At 29.0% G+C, this 17,980-nt stretch overlaps 4 protein-coding genes and 2 non-coding genes across 6 annotated transcripts; 3 read left to right on the forward strand and 3 right to left on the reverse strand.

The window, feature by feature from the left end:
- Window positions 1-62: 62 nt before the first annotated feature.
- On the reverse strand, window positions 63-5,612 carry UBR2 (putative ubiquitin-protein ligase UBR2; the record flags this gene model as incomplete). The annotated part of the gene is made up of 1 exon (XM_064861024.1): window positions 63-5,612. The coding sequence occupies one exon, from the start codon at window positions 5,610-5,612 to the stop codon at window positions 63-65; it is 5,550 nt and encodes a 1,849-aa protein (XP_064717264.1).
- A 648-nt stretch (window positions 5,613-6,260) lies between these two features.
- On the forward strand, window positions 6,261-6,984 carry APS3 (Aps3p; the record flags this gene model as incomplete). Its single annotated transcript, XM_064861025.1, has 2 exons — window positions 6,261-6,282; window positions 6,443-6,984. 2 exons carry the CDS (start codon window positions 6,261-6,263, stop codon window positions 6,982-6,984), a joined length of 564 nt encoding a protein of 187 aa, XP_064717265.1.
- A 119-nt stretch (window positions 6,985-7,103) lies between these two features.
- On the reverse strand, window positions 7,104-8,663 carry RRN7 (Rrn7p; the record flags this gene model as incomplete). Its single annotated transcript, XM_064861026.1, has 1 exon — window positions 7,104-8,663. One exon carries the CDS (start codon window positions 8,661-8,663, stop codon window positions 7,104-7,106), a length of 1,560 nt encoding a protein of 519 aa, XP_064717266.1.
- A 2,477-nt stretch (window positions 8,664-11,140) lies between these two features.
- PWA37_004541 (uncharacterized protein) lies at window positions 11,141-12,550 on the forward strand (the record flags this gene model as incomplete). Its single annotated transcript, XM_064861027.1, has 1 exon — window positions 11,141-12,550. The coding sequence occupies one exon, from the start codon at window positions 11,141-11,143 to the stop codon at window positions 12,548-12,550; it is 1,410 nt and encodes a 469-aa protein (XP_064717267.1).
- An 841-nt stretch (window positions 12,551-13,391) lies between these two features.
- Window positions 13,392-13,462, reverse strand: PWA37_004542. Its single transcript has one exon. It is a non-coding gene; the product is annotated as a tRNA-Gly (tRNA).
- Window positions 13,463-14,105: 643 nt separating this feature from the next.
- Window positions 14,106-14,206, forward strand: PWA37_004543. Its single transcript has one exon. It is a non-coding gene; the product is annotated as a tRNA-Ser (tRNA).
- Window positions 14,207-17,980: the final 3,774 nt, after the last annotated feature.

The raw sequence follows: 17,980 nt of genomic DNA on the forward strand, positions 1-17,980 counted from the left end.
ATATGTAGTTATTTAGATAGAAGAAATAAAGTAAACAGAAATATAAGGCCAGTTTAACCCTTTTACAAGGTTTCCCAGCCACCAAAATCAAGATTACCATCCGTTTTACGATATATAATATGCGGTATCAAATTACGCAATAAGACACTTTTCACAAGTTCAATATACCTTTTCTTATCCAAAAACACTGGAGATCCATATTTCAATTCTTTATCTGACTCACCAAACGCATTGCGGTATGGTGTCTCATAAAAAGTACCTCTGTTCCCATATGACAAATATAAGGTATTGCTTCTAATTAACAAAAACATACCATAGGTTGATGTGTAAGAACACTCATTTCTTGTATGATTAGTACATTCACCAATTAAAAATTTATGTAATGCACTTTGATGTTGTAAACTAACAACCTTTCCACAAAAGAGACACATTGTTGGATCACCATAAATTATTTTTGAAATATCCATATTTTTCAACTCTAGACATAATTCAGACAGATTATAGGGCAGATGAATTAAATATATAGGTTCAGAGGAGCTAAACTTTAAATTTCCTAGCATGATGCTTATTGTGGAGTCTGGATAATAACGAGATAATGAGCTCCTAATGTCATTTCGTTTTTCTAAGGCATCTCTCAAAATCTGTAACAAAGCATTAAAGTTTTGCATCTTTTCCAAATTAAACTGCTGTAAATAAAATTCTAATTCACTAGTTATCTCTATTGTATGTTGCCCAGAAATTATAATACGTTCATTCGCAACAGGATACTTACTTAGAAACAATAAATAACTTCTTCTCAAAAATACAACTACTGATTGATACAGCCACTTATATATGAATGGTGCAATTTTATCAAGGGAACATCTAAGTAAACCAGTGTTTTTACAAAGATCACTTAGTGTTCGTCTCACAATATTAACAAGCAACTCTGAATCAAAATATTTCATTTGACAATCAGCATCTATTGAAGAATGTTCTGGTAGAGACGTAATAAATTCCTCAGCATTGATGTTGCAATCTGTTTGGACTAGATTGCAACATAAAGATACTAAATTCTGGAATAGTTTCATTTTTAATATCTTTGCTAACCAATATTTGCCATCTACTTTTGATATGTCATGCATTTCAAACAATTGACTAACATAAAGAAGTAAATCTTCATTGAGATGAAGTAAAATACTTTCATACCAATTTTGATCTTTAAAAAATACAGTTATATCCATATCCATACTTTTTTTTGTTTGCAAAGTAAAAGTCTCTGTTTTAAGTTCTGACAATAATCTTAATGTCAATAAATCCTGTGTGGGGATACTATCTTTAAAACAGTTCAGATTACATTCAGTGTGATTATATCTCAAACCTAGTTCAATATTGGATGTGGTATTAACAAGTAATTGATTGACTGATTTGAACATATCAGTTTTAACTGTATTAGAAGGATTCATTAAATTCTGGAGAATAAAAATGCACTCTTCTACGCTACTAGACAATCCTGACTTTTTCTGTTGGAAAGTATTTTGTGTTATAAAGTGCCTGGAAGAAAATTCTTCAGCAGTTCTCAATCTATATTTCTTTATTTTTGGCACAAAAGAATTCGATAAAGAACTACAAACAGGGCAGTATAGTAATCCATAGCCAAATGAATCTGGAATATTCTTAGTAGTCTGACCCTGTGCCAATCTAATACTTTTTAGATGTTTTCCAAGACACGTTATATGAGAACCATGCCCACATACACGTACAACTGGCTTCTCTTGAATTGGGCCTAGAGTCTTCTTTTTGATGTTTACAAAATCCATAACATGATCGCAAATACCAACTTCCTCATATGAAAAATAAACAAATGAAATGTTTTCTTTGCTTGTTTTGCAAAATATGCAAAAGTCATCTGGAAATTTCCAGCCCGTATTTTCTAAACATTCCATCTGGTGAGAATTCAGAGAAGTTAGTGTAGTTTTAACAGATACAATTTTCTCTAATGATGCACTCTTATTTTTTTCCAAAAATTTTTGTTGTTGATGGGCCAATTTTCTTAGAATCTTTTCTTTTCGTAACCTTGCTTTTTCTTTTTTTCTATTAAAGTCAGTATCCTTTAACTTTTGAACCTTACAACTTGACCATAATGTATCTTCATTAAAAGATTCTACTTGTTCCATCAAGTAACTATTGATGTCAACATGTGGTGCATTTTCCTTTAAATAACAAAAGATTTGCTTTATTTCCCCATGGACGGTAGAAAACTCTTCTATTAATAAAAATGAATAAAGTAAAGATCCAATACTGTGATAATGATAGAATTCTGTATCAACCACTTCATATTCATGCCAGAATATTTTTGTAAATTCGTGGATGTTATTAACAACTGCAATATGAATAAGATGTACTGTTCTCGGAAGTAATATATCACATTTAAATTTCTTAATATAATCCAATGTATGCTTTAAAAACATACCAAAGCAATCTACTGATGTGATTGAAAATAAGTCAGAGTAGGGAGAAGTCTGCAGATTTTCAATATATTTTTTTGTTGGCACAAATGTATCATCAAAACTGATATTATTAGATTTCATCATTTGATGTCTTATATCTGTTTCAATTTCATATCTTCTATTTGGTGTTAGACCATAATAATATGGATCAAGGTCAGATCTATATTCCTCCCTCAATGTAAAACTACCAGTTTCATCAGGATTGACAGGTTTGTGGAAATGTGTGTACTTTTTTAAGTAAGAATCAAAAGCAGCATGCTTAACAATATGTTCTGGTATACTATTTACAATGTGCTCATATGTGACTTGTTTTAGAGAAACAGAATGAATTATTTCTACTTTCAAGGTTTTTTCAAAACTATCTACTGAAGAAGTCACTATGAGATACTTCATTTCAGTCAATAACCGTATTAATAAAATAAGAGCTTCATTTACAATTTTAATAGTTGTTGGTTCATCTGGATAATCTCCAATTGGAATGCCCTTACACCAATTCTTCAAACCCCATCTAACAAAATATATCACCAGAAAATCACTAGGGTCCATGTTACACATGCAAAGTTGCACATTAAATATATCGCTAACATAAGTAAATTCTCTCATACTATACTTTGTATACATTTTAGCCTGATGACTTATAGATACACCATTTCTCACCCAGAACCCCACTTCAATTTGACCGAGTAAAACCAAAGTTGAAAGAGCTGGCTCTAAAATGCATTGTAGTAGTGTTGGATTCTGTATGAATTCTTTTATATTAATTTGACTTTTCAATTCCACAGGAAGTGGTTCATACCTACCAGAAGTTGCCCATTGTAGCACAAACTTGAAAAAGTACGACATTGGATTTAAGAGGCTTTGAGAATTCATACCAACTTGAAAATTGATAATATCTGTTATATGGCCACATAATTTCTCTCTTACCGTCAAGATTTCATTTTCAGACATAGATGATATGTGTTCTTCATTAACCTCTAATTGCCTCACACGCATATAACCACAGTCTCTAAGACATTTAAATTCTTCTTTAATTGCCATATCAATAAGTTTTTTAATCATTTTGATACGGAAATCTTTATCAAACACTAGTGCAATACTTCTTACGTAACTATCTGTCATTATTAGAATTGATGAGAAAAAAAAATAGAACGAAGAAAATTCAAAGCTTTCATACTCGACATGATTATTAACCTCTCTCTTTAAAGGAAGAATATTATTAAACTGGCAAAATGCTGAGAATATGCAATTTAAGAGTGATGAGTTAGATAATAATTCAATTGGAATAGTATTAGTTGATAACAGGATGCATAATTCTTTAAGAGAAATGATAATTCTTTTATTTTGAATACCTACTGTTGGTAGTTTAAAATCTTTTTCTAAAGATATAATATAATTACCATCCTCCATATTAGAACTAGATAGATTCATTAAAACAAAGATAAATCGCAACACACGCTCAACAAATTCGTTTCTTATCGCCAAATTTGCATAATCTGGATCTTGGAAAGTATACTGCGATAAAAGAGTCATAACAACTACATGTCTGTCAGAAGTAGTATTAACAGACTGGTACAATAAATTAAGATAAATATCAAAGTATTGAGCCACCAAGCAGCCTCGACACTTGTCTGTCATAGAAAATACGGATACCAGAATATTTAGAAGCTGATGAAAATGGACTAATGATAGTCTCTCTAAAGTTTCTGTCAACAAATATTGGAATCTTGACCCCTGTATTTCATAACTAACTGTTGAGAGTCCATCTGTAATACCTTCTATTAAAGATAAATTATAATTTTCCATTATTAAATGGCATGTTTTATTATTAAGCTTACTAAAATTCCATGTTTTATACCATATTTTTTTGATAGAATCCTTCTGAAGAATACACTTCCCAAGTAAATTAATCTTTCGTGAAAGGGGCAGATCAAGAGATGATCTTGAGTCATATATTCCCCATTTATTCAATAATGATAAACGGAGTGGGTACAAAAATGAGGATGGATCATTTTGATTCTTGCATGTAGTGTACAACCATTCCAATAAAGTTTCAGCTAAATGATGTTTATAAATTAAATTTATTCCAATAATAGAGGTTTTGATATTACACTTTTCAAATTTAGCGCGAACATCTTGTAATTGAGAAATATCGTTGCTTTCTAGTAAAGTTACTGGTATGTTGGTTGTCTCCAATCTTTGGACAACAGAAATAGCATATTCTATAGGTTTATTCAAAATCTCCACTATGTTAGCAGAGAGTTCTCTTGGATGAATAGTTAAATTATCCTCATGGATTTGCAAAACCCATTTTTCTTTGATGTCTTTATTAATTGAAAATCGTGAATCATTTGTTGGCTGAATAGTACAATTTGAGTTTATCGGAATCAAATAAGGGAGTAGCAAATTCCCTTCATCAGTTATTGATTCATTTCCTTCTTTATTTTGTTTTTCAGAAGCAGAAAGTAACTTATAAATTTCATTAAGTTCCACCATGGTCGCAATTATATAATCTAAAATAACATTTATAGTAGATTGTGTATTTAGAGTCTGACTATCATCCATAATATTCTCTTCCAAATCCCTATTATTCTTTGTAGTATATTTGTTATTATTATTAAATGCATTCTTACAAAGAAAGGCATTCTGTGGATTTTTAAAAACAGATTTATTACCACAATGACACACTCTACCTTCATCTCTTATTACAATTTTAGAAAGATAGTCATGATCTTTATGATATTGTGGATCAAAACAAAATTCACAGATTTCGTATAATGGATTGGTCATACACGTAAAACAATAATATATTGTTTCAATTGGATAACTTAATCGTCGACACATTGTATTCTTATGATTATTCTCGGTATTATCATTAATGAACGTTTTTTTCCATGTATCATCATATAATAAATTTGAATATTTGTCTTTATTTGTGTAAATAACTTCGAAATTTTGAATAACACTGCTCCAATTAATACTTTGATGATTTTTTATTAAACAAAGGTTTAAAGTCTTCCAAACAAAATAATCAGAAACTTCATCATATTTATTATTACAAAGAATCGGTAACAAAGATAAAAAATCTTCCAAACTTTCTGGTGTCCTTTTTTGTACATCTGTCATTTCTATACGTAATCTACATCTACTTAGTATATTAAATTTGCAATAACATACCACAAAATACAAATAAAGAAAGGGTAAAAAAAATATGATTTTATATAAGTATAATGAAGCAAGTGAAAACACTTCGTATTATTATAATCTCTTCTTAATAAAAAGTATAAAAGTAAAAGATTAACGAGGAGGTGATTATGTATTTCAACAACCTTTTAAAATATACAGTTTCTTTTAAACAATAATTATATTAAGTGAATGTTCCTTTTGTTTATTTCCCACTTCTCCATTATATACTAGTGTAAGTTAAATACAAATTATACAATCAAGCCTTTGCCATCCCTTTTATTTTACTTAAAGACAGTTCCTGTTTTGTTTTTCTTTTTTTCTTTTTTACTATTAATGAAAAGAAAAGAATTGGAAAATAAAAATTAATAAAAACACCATCAAATAATAACAGGTTGGGGATGGATCGTAATAATTAAAATAAAAACAAAAAGCTAGAGAATATTTTAAAAAGTGTATATAAAATGGGGTAAAAAAGAGGATTTTACTTTAAATTAAAAAAAAAAGGTTTTAATATCGATAAGCTGTTTGCAGTATAACTAAACTCTACTAAACTACAAGTTTAAAATCAATTGATAACAATTAATATTCATGATTCATTCAGTATTAATATGTATGTTAATGCTATCTTTGTGTTGTTGTTTAACTCCCCCTGGTATATCCTAAATTTATTACTTTGATTTACATATTACTAACGATAATATATTTAAACTTTATCTGACTATATATATATTATATATATATATTAATGCTCTTCCTTCTTATATGTACAGTTAATAAAAAATGTCAGCCAAGACTAATTAAGTTTTATACACCCGTGGATTTGCCTAATCAAAAAAGATTATTAAATCAAGTTTATGAATTAATATCACAGAGAAACACAGATATTCAAAGTTCTTTCTTAATAACACCACCATTTCTCTTATCGCAAAATTCTAATAGTGAGTTCGATCAAAGCATACAAATAATATATAAAAATTATGCAACTTTATATTTTACTTTCATTGTGGATGATCAGGAATCTGAACTGGCCATGCTGGATTTAATTCAAACGTTTGTTGAATCATTAGACAGATGTTTCACTGAAGTGAACGAATTGGATTTAATATTTAACTGGCAAACTTTACAAAGTGTGTTAGATGAAATTATTCAAGGCGGAATGGTCATTGAAACTAGTGTTTCCAAGATTGTATCCTCTGTAGATGAATTGAATCGTCTAGCTGAAACTTCGGATAATAGAGTTGGATTTACATTTAGCAATGCATTTCAGGCTTTAACCCAAAGCAGTTTTGCTCAATGGGCTTCAGGACAGTAAATATGTTAATGTATTCATTAGATTATGTCTATTTTAGATTCTTTAGATGAATATATATGTTTATTTCTGTGTGTCTATATGCATGTATACTAAAGAAAATAGGTATCTATATCTATACTTTAATTGTTATAGGTCTTTATTCTTGTCTCAAAAGCAGCCAGTTGATATTGTAAATTTTCAACAGAGGTATTAAAATCATTTGATAAATCGAAAATAATTTTGTTTTCTAACTTACAAATTAAATCTAACCGTTTTTTAAAATCTATGTCTTCATTAACACGATTGGAATTAACAGTATTACTATTATTATTATCTACTGAATCTAATAATCTTAAGTATTTCTCCTGCAATTCTTCAATGAAAGTTAAGGGTGTTCTATTCAATTCAGTATAAGGAAAGTCTGTCGAGTCTAATGGCACAATGTCATTCAATTTTCTAAGAATGATACCTTCATCCATAGAAAATTTTCCTAATTCTTCATGGTTTTTCACTTCCAACGGCACAAACTTCCTTTCGATCCAAGTTAAATAGTTTGTTGTTTCTTTTTCTGTCCAATTTATTGGATTTGATGATACTTCGTTTGCAACATCATGATTTGTGTTTAATAGTTTAGTCAGTCTACGATTAACACTCTTCTCACTTATATCTTCTTCATTTATAGGGGCTGTGCGTAACAAAGCTTCAAGCCAAGAATTAGGATAAATTTGTTTCTCAGTGTATACCCCATCATATAAAAGGATGTACCGTATTGTAAGAATGAAACTTAATATAACATATGTTTCGGGTAATAATATATGGTTGGAAACACTTCTATTCGGTATTTTATAGATGGATATAGTTAAATCCTTTTCATCAGAACAAAATAGCTCGACGAACTTTTTGGTGTAAAAGAAAAATTCAGGTGGTAATGTGTTCAATGTAACTAATTTAAATATTAATCCAGTAACATTTATTGTACTATTAAACTTCTTAGAAGTGTGTGTTAATGAGTTAAAACGCAATATAGCATCAGTGAAAGTTTTCAAAGTTAATAAATTGTTTCCATTTAAAGATGATAAATAAAAGTTGGGCAATCTTTCATTCCAACTTCGTGGGATAATATTCCCAGCTTTATAATATGGAAAATCTAATGATGAAATCCAATTGATCAAATCACAGAAATATACTGGCAATCCCAATTGTAAGATGGAAAAGTAAATAACAGATACAGTTATATTAATATTAAGTGAGATGATAACGCCCTTTGGTTCATTATTGACTTTACATAAAAATGATAACCAAATTAATTTAACAATATTTTCAAAATTTACAGGAAATCCACAGATATTGATCAAATAATCTACTTGTTTCTTCAAAATATATTGTAAGGACTTAATCATTAACAATTTAGCCTGTTTCCCCTTTATAAACTTTTTACTATGTTTAATTTTTTGAATATTCTGTTGTGAAAAAGAAAGACTTGATTGGAAACTACCTTGTTGATTTGTAGTTAAATTTAGTCTTTTAGTGATAACACCCTGAGATTGTTGTCCAGCAGCATCATCATCGTTATTAAATTCAATATCACCTTCCATAACATGACCATATTGACAGGTTCTTCTACCAGCAATGATCCTCCATAATCTGGATGGACAATTGTCGACTCCACAAATAGGACCTCTGATGAATGTAGAGGACATCTAAGCTATGGTTATTGTTGTTGTTTCTTTTTTTTTTTTATGCACAAATCAAACACATAAGAAAAAAAGATGAAGAAAAATCATATATTCAGTTATGTTAGGTTTATATTTGATATTTGGGTGATTTTGTAGTTAATTCCTTTGAGATAAAGTAGAATCATGTATAATTTTTCTATATTTTTGTGATGATCTTTATTATTTTTCCTTTGATGTTAAAAAAAAAAAAAGAAAAAAAGAAAGAAAGGAGAAAAAAAAGAGGAAAAGTGAGATCAAAATGTGTCAAGGAAATAGAATCATTTATAAGTACAATGGATATGTTAATAGTCTCTACCTCACTAACTTAGTAAGGTGAAATTTCATGTAATATATTCTCGAAGCATAGCATTAAATAATACTTAGATATGATAATATTTGATATTACTTAAAACTAAAGATATTATTCTCAAAAGATATGGTTGGAAAAAGAGCAGATCTCACATTATCTAGTTGAGTATGAAAAAAAAAAGCAAAAACAAAAATACCACTCAAATATACGATGATGTTTGCAAGAACTTTGATATTTGATGATAATTTATTTTTACAACGGTATATTATAGAAGAACCATAAGATACAGTTGTTGTCCCCACTGATTATTTATTATTAGATAGTTATAATAATATATAACACTGGATTAGATATATATGTTGACTGCAAGGAATTTATGCTAGTAAAATAAATGAGTAGTGAGCCGAATTATTAGATGATCATTAGAATTTCAACTGTGTCATTATTGAAGTATTTTATTCTAAATTATCTGTTGCTATTGCAATAACATCTATGAATGTTATATCTTACGAAGGATAATTTATAGTGTAAATAAATTTTTCAAAATAAAAAAACAAAAAGAAACAAAAAAGGGAAAGTGGAGCAGAAGCGGATCGAGACTGTTGTAAAGTTGTGTGTGTGTGTGTGTTTTTTACTTTATTTTTCTCGTTTCGTTCCTATTTATTAGCGACAGTTGTATATAATTGTATTTCTTGAACGAGATGCATATATCTATATATATATATATATGTGTGTATTATACGAACTATTTTGAAAGGAGATACATATCTCAAAGTTAAAGGAGAACAAGGAAAAACAATAAAGAATAAATAAATCATTAGAAATATACAACTAACAATATTGGTGTTTGTAAGTGTGTGTACTAATTTTATTTGTACATAGTCAAATAAAAAAAGTTGTTCAGATGACCTTCGTAAATAAATGTTAGTCTCAAGAAGTAATATAAAACCATTAATAAAAAAAAGTACATGTCAAGGTATCAAAACCGAATTCTACGTATATATATAAGGAAGACATAACGTGACAAAATTGGTAATAAAGGAAAAAATAAAATAAAATAAAATAAAATGATAGAGTTGGTGGATATTCAGTTCCTAGCTCTATAGTGCGTAATGAATAATTATTAAAGCTACATAAAACAAGTAAAATTGCGTCCTTTCTTCTTATCTCTCCCATTTATAAAAACAGAAAGAAAAGAAAAGGAAGAAAGAAAGAAAATACCATGTGGGGTGTGAGATGTACATTTATCTCGATATCACGCGTAAAATTCGTTACTTTCAACTTTCAACTTTCAAGTTTTCTCTTAGTTATTTTTTTTAGTTGGTTATTTTTTTTTTTTGTTCTGACTAAATTTGGATTTCTTCAGAATTTTCTTTTCCCTCCAATTCTCCTTTCCCCTCCCCCAAGCGAGGCGTTGTCTGTGTTGATTTTTCCCTTTGTTTTTCGCTCCTCGTGGGTATTTGTGTTTTGAAAGAATAGATAAGGCTGGGTGAATGAACAAAAAAAAAAACCAAAAAAAAGAAAAGGGATCCACGTCATCAAATTCCCCTATTCTTTTGTAACGCTACTATACATACAATAATATTCTCTCTCTCTCTTCTATATATATTTAAATATATTCTCTTGTCCTTTTGCGTTTTTTTTTCCTGCTCTTTTCTTTTTATTTTTTTGGGTTACTTTTTTTTTTTTTTATTTTTTTATTTCTTCTGCTTTTATTTCTGGTTATATCATCAGAATATATAGCAAATAGTATTACGTGTAAAATAAACTAATACGATAAAAGGTTTCTTAGCTATTTCCCTTGCCTTGACCCCCTCCCCCTCCCCCTCCCTCTCTTCCTCCATTTCCTCTCCTCTGTTCTTTCTTCTTGTATATATTCCTGCGATTTTCTTTTAAAACAGAATGTCTAAAACATATACCTAGATCAACTCTCTATTTATTATTGCTACTATATTGAAACTTTGCCAATATTAAACAGAACCTCATACTGCTTTTTTGTTTATAAGTTTATTTTTATCTGTTTTTTCTTTTTTTTTTTTTTTTTTTCTTTTTTTCTATATCCTTTATTCGACCGATACATGTTTAAATTGGGCATTTGGCTGTGTGAAAATAGTTATAATATCATCAAATTTAAGTAAGATAAGTGTATAGTATGTTGTCAGTAAACCAAATTTATTCATATTCCTCCACTCAACATAATTCAAATAAATTGGTAATACCTAGAGCAAACACAACTTCTGACCTGTTTAATGTGGATAATTTTATAAATATAGATAATAACAATAATTATAATTTTGGCAGTAATGGTAGTAGTGGAGTATTAAAAAGAAACGGTAGCATATCCAACAATTATAGAAATAATAATAATAATAACAATAATTATAACAATAATACTGGTGGTACTATTAGTAATGCTCGCAATGGTAATGTTAAGAGGAGTCAGGATCTACATAAGCTAGCAATTAAGAATAATATGTCGATAAGAAGATCAAATACTCTTAATACTCCAGCTAATATGGTTAAAAGATCAAATTCATACAAGCAAAATTATGTTAATACCCCTATATCAAGACAATACCCACCCGTCAGAAATCATACAATAAATTTGTCTTCCCAAAAAAGATATTCAAAAATAAATACCTACGAAAATTTTGAAAGATTACAAATAAATGATTATACACTTAAAAATACACTTTATAATAATCATCATCATACTAATAGAATAAAAGAATTAAGTCCTTTGCAGATTCAAAGAAATAGAATGAAATCTTCTTTTGTATTTCCTAATGGGGAAAAGTTCACTCCTAGAGAAATTCATTCTCCTGTTAAATTTAATCCGGCGCAATCATCTAACATCACAACTAATGCTACTACTGTTAGTAGTAGTAGCAATAATACTTCCGACACTACTATTCATCTTCAGAAATCAAATGCACAATCATCTGAAACAAAATCAACTTCAAAGAAATTCGGATCCTTTTGGAAAAAATTGGTTGGTAAGGATATTAATAAAGTAAAGGATATACCAAGTATAAAAATAACAGAACCTCCATCATCAGTTATTTGTGGAAAACAAACTGTAACTTCAGAAAAACTGGACAATTTACATCTAACTAGTCAAATTGTTAACACTAACAATAGTAATAAGAATACCGACAGTATCGATGACCCACATTTGCATTCCCTTACAACCATTTCCTCCACAGATAAGGATCAAGACGATTTTGATTCTTCTAAATTAATTGAAAGATTGGAAAAATCTTGGGATATTGTTAATGTAGATTCTCCTATTTCAATTCTAAATGACTCCATAATTGGTTCCTATATTTCTAAGGAGAATCGGAGTGTTAGTTTTGCTACAGAAATATTTGTTAATGACACATATTCCTCTGAAGAATATCATAGAGCAGATCCAGATACTCTGACAGATAAGGATAGGAAAATGGTATTTGATAATGAATTTGGGTTTATTGATGAAGTTAAATATGAATTAAATCAGTATAAAAGAAAAGAAATGTTAATTCATATTGATAGTATTAAATTTATCCAATTTTCTAGATAGTCATCTTCATATCTTCTCATATATATATCATAAGTAATGTTTTATAAGTATTTTTAATATATTCCATGTATAGATACACAATTCATAACTATATTATAGGATACTAACTTAAATCATATAGGTAGCATGACCTTGTTGTGCTATTGTTAAACTTGTCGTTACATTATTTCTTACATAATATTAAAAAGCTATCTCCTAACATCAACATTACCAGTTCTCCACCTACACATTCAGGTATTACCTATGTAATTGCATATCTACGGAGTTTAAGTTAGCCTTTTTACACCATTGTACCAACGATGGAAGGATGGTAGACTATGACAATTTCCAAGCAAGACAATATATCTATCAACATCCCTACACTTTTCAGCATATTAGTTTAATTGTACTGTAATATTACGTTTAGAGATATGGAAGAGCTCACTTATATTTTGTGACAACCCTTAGGTTATGTGTTTCTGATAACAGTTAATCTTGTTGAAAACACAATAATACTTCACTTAGATAGATATAAGATATAGACTCTTTCTATATCTCTAGATGTAATATTCCTATATATCTATATATCTATATATCTATATCCCTAATCTAAGATAACCTAATAGTATATACTTATATAGTATATATCTAAACTTATGTAGCCCTTGGTTCCTTCTTCTTTATTCTTGTTCGTTCTTCTTCTTGGTTGCTCTTTTGTACTTATATTGGTTACTCCTGTTTTTATCTATGTTTGTAATATTTGCAAAAAGGAAAGTTTGGAAAAATATTGCCAACCCTTATTTTTCCAAACAAAACCCTAAACAGTAATATCAGGAATATTACAAATTGTCAAAAAAGAAACTGCGCAAGCCCGGAATCGAACCGGGGGCCCAACGATGGCAACGTTGGATTTTACCACTAAACCACTTGCGCTCAAACTTGTTACTTCTGTTGTGGAATAGAATAGTTATAACCATCAAGATTACATAAGATCCTGAATGAATCTAGAACCAATTAGTGTATTAATAAGCCATACATGTGCTACAACATTAGATGCTGCATAATAAAAAGATTGGATTACATAAGATCTTGGCAAATCTAGAATTTACCTATTGTTTTATTAAGTCCCACGTGTATTACTAATCACCATGATTAGAGAATTGGGATGCAGTTCTAATCCAGTAGTGCACCTAAATTAATATAATAAATTTTAGGGTTTGAATCAGTCAAGTCATTAATGTAGTAATCTGAATAATCGATCGAGCTCCAGAAAACATATAAAAGGACAACGTTTTCTGGAGATAAAAGACCATCTTCCATAACCGTTTCTTGTAAATAATTTATATATTATGTATAAACAAAATAGAACAAGCAAGTAACAAATCAAGTAACTTCGAATAAGTACATTAGCTCGATATAAGCCGCTTAATATATAAGACCGTTTTAGTAATTATACTATCGACTATAGTTGATTACTGTCTCGATTATTTGAATTACTATTAATATTATTTGCGCTTCCCTGGAATACACAAAGAACTTCACCATACCATACTACAACAAATCTTGGTTGAGGAGTGTCCCAGTGGCCGAGTGGTTAAGGCGATGCCCTGCTATTTCTGAGAATTAGCTGTCAGGCATTGGGTTTTACCTTCGCAGGTTCGAATCCTGTCTGTGACGCTATTTTTTCATGTTTGGAATACTATAATATCATGTGGTACGAAGTATCGGTTTAATTCGTTTTTCCAGCCAGTTTTGAAAATATTGATGCAATGTATTATTTTCTGGAGGGTATGTATCCATGACGTATGAATATATAAGACATGATGGTGTCTTTTATTGTTTTTCACACTTAAATAAAAGAAGAACATTGTTGCAAGTGAATGTACTATATTACTATTAAAAAATAGATATGTAAAAACATTCAATAAAGAAATTATACTATTAGTAATGCTGTAGACGGTTCATTCTTGCCTCTATTACCAGCAATTTTAGTATTCTCAATTGTTGTCACCTAGTTAAAGACGATTTCCTTTATTAAGGCAAAAAAGGCTATCAAATCAGAAAATATAAGTTGTCTGCATAAAAGTTCAAATCTTTCTTAAGATTTTTAAAGATGAATTTGAACTTTTGTGCAGACTGTTTCTATTATTTGATGTAGTAGCTCTATTCTTTATGTCAACACTATCAAAAAAGTTAGCCACATAACTACCCAAAAAAGGAAAGAAAAGCACTAAAAGAAGTGCAAAAATCATAGAAAATACCAGAACTACGTCCTGACATGGTAGATGATGTCAGGAAAAAGTTCTATGAAGTCTATCCAAGCCAAAAAGACCCGTCGGAGAAAAGGCAGCATTATCCTGATAAATCATTAGCACCGGGGCTCAGGGAACTAATCGACAGCAAAATTACTAATGAACCCTATCGATATTTAGACAGGGGGACTAATAAAGTCGAAGTATTTGACTCTTACTACGTCCTTATCGATGATTCTATGTATGATTCATCATTCTTTGACGATACCGAATACATCTTCGAAACCGTCCTTGCCAAAATGGTGAAATGGGATGGATAGAAAGGTAGAATGGAGAATTTTAAGTCGTCGTGTGAATATATATCAGTTGTGAAAGATTGTATTGCCTTAGACAGTACTGTCCTAAGTGGGATACAAAATGGTAGTAGTTGTGTTGGTTCAGCCATATTCAAACGTTGGAAAAAAGATACTAAAGATTCCTAACCAACATCTTTAGTGGGCTTTTATGTACTGTTCCCAACTCAAGGCTCATATAGAGAGGTATATTTATCGAACAATACATTAACCAAGTGATGTTCGTGCTCCCTTCTTCTTCCAATTCCCTGAGGAAATTTGCGCCTTACCAAAAATTAAATTACTACATTTCGTTCTACTCCACGTCATAAAAAATTTAACATATCAGATAAACATCCTATATTAAGACAGTAACCACCGAATGTCTGACAGGGTTATTTTTTAGACTGATACTTGTTCACAATTTAGTTGTACCAGTGTATATTCGACTGCCTCCGAGCACAAATTGATCGTATCACTAGACTGACAATTTGTGAGGTGTTTCCTGCAAAAAAACAAAAAAAAAACCTTCTTTCTTTTTCTTTACTATGTTTTCTCTTTTTTTGTATCAAATATAGCTATCTTAATTTAATTCATTATTTTTTATTTTCTCTTTATCACACTGTAATCACATACACACGCATATATATGTTCAGTTCTTGTGTTCTTGTTCCACTTCTACTTCTTGTCACCACTCCATGTTTATATCTAGATAGCATGTTTAGAGGTTATTTATCTTATTTCAATGGTTATTGTCTTTGTCCATTACTTCAGAGGAAATTAACCATATTGTGGTGAAAATTAATTAATATCATAATTTCTACATACAATGGTCGCCGATTTTAGAATAAAGTATATAACCAGGCGAAGCCTATTTCCTTTCTTTTTACAAATTAATAAGTATTGCTGAAATTGAATGTTTTAGAATAAACATATAATATCGTTTTCTTCTAGATGAATAATATTAGTATGCATGTGTTTAGTGTCAGTGATCATATTATAAGTTGTTGACGCAAGGCCTCAGAATCAAAAATTCTAATATAATTCATTCTAGATTAATATAATAAGATAGTGTAACTTACAATAGAATATTGGTGGTATTATAAGTTTTCTGATTATTTATAGTAGGAAGTTAGTGGTACTATAAATTTTTATTGTATTGCTTGGTCTTCTACTTTTTACATAACGAATATACAGGATACAATATTATACAGTATACTCATTTTATTTTCGAGTCTTCTTTAATATAAATTTTCATAACTTTTAAACACTTAGTACAGTGAATTTAGATTATCAACCATAACTCTAATCATAGTTCAACAGGTTTTGTGAAATAGATCCTAAGAGACTTTATCATTTTTTGTAAACAGTTGTTTATTTTCCCCTCACATTTTTCACTTTGAATTTAAATTTTGCACTGACTGTTGAAAGTTTATATTTATAGTTGGTAAAATAAAATGTTAAAAAAAAATTTCTTTAACTTAAGATCAATAACATTAGTAGACTAGTTATTTTTTTGGAGGAATTTTGAAATACATTATTTAAATACCACTTTGTGTTTCTATATAAAATTCCAAACGATATTTTTACTCCTCTTAGTAAAATAGGACAAATTTTAAATCAAACATAAATAATCTCCCTTTTTAATAGCAAAAAGACAATATGAACAAAAGATAAAGATGAAATTTTTGAAATTATTAAAGTCAACCAATATATACAAAATATTCGTTTTAGAAAACTAAAACCTTTACAAGTTAACATCGAAAACATTGGTATATATTAAGCATATAATTTTATTGCAAATATTTTATCATCAATATAAACTAAAAAATAGAACATCACTGGCCTGGAAAAGCTTAATTGTATTTTTTGTAAGACCTATTTACTTCACAAGAAGCTTAAAAAAATAATAATTTAACATTACAACATCACTATTTCCATTTTTCAATGCAAATTTAACTTTTTTACACGCTTTTTAAGCTTTGAATTTCAAAATAATACAAGAGAGATTATACAGAAAGTCCTAAAGGCTACAAAACAACGATATGTCCCTGTTGGAACACATTTTTGTAAAAACCATAAAAAGTTAAATAATTTACCTTTTCAAATGATTCAAAAAATTTTATTAAAGAACAGACTGAAACTATTTTTTCTAGTATCCATAATACTGTCAAGAATACTAAGACATCCGCCCAATTCATTAACCAACCTTCTCTATGACCAAAGAAAGATATTTAAACATTTGTTGCTTGAATGTTTTGTAAGAATATAAGAAATATTGACAGAAATTTCATAACACTTTTGAACGATTGCTATCTAACTATTTATGTTGGTTATAGTAATAACATTACAACTACTGTTCCAATTAGTAATATTCATGATTAAAAAAATAAATTGGATAATGATGATATACTGATAACGAATACTCTTTTTAGTGTTTTTAATGTTATAAAAGAATATATGATGAAGAAAAAATAGTAAAATACACTAATTTTATGAATAACACAACTTATACCAGCACAACACTATTCAAGAGTATGATGAAGTCATAAATATTCTAAACAAAACAAATTTGAACAAAACTAATGAATACGTTGGATAGTATCAGTTGTTTTTGTTTATACTTTTTCACTTAACTCTATATATAATGCTGTTGCTAGGGCGAAAATATACTTTGTTTATTTTCAATCGAACCTGGAACTCCACACAAAAAATTACATTATACTTTTTTAAAATTTTTTCCAAAGATAAATATTAAATATTCCTTTAAAAGATTGAAAATTATCTATAGGCAATTCTAGTCGTTCTTACTGGATAAGTAATTATTTTCTGTTTTATTTTTATTAACCTCTACTTTTCTATTATAC

Source organism: Arxiozyma heterogenica (genome assembly GCF_036370985.1).
Source record: "Arxiozyma heterogenica strain weizmannii chromosome Unknown scaffold_6, whole genome shotgun sequence".
In the NCBI taxonomy this organism is placed as follows: domain Eukaryota; kingdom Fungi; phylum Ascomycota; class Saccharomycetes; order Saccharomycetales; family Saccharomycetaceae; genus Arxiozyma; species Arxiozyma heterogenica.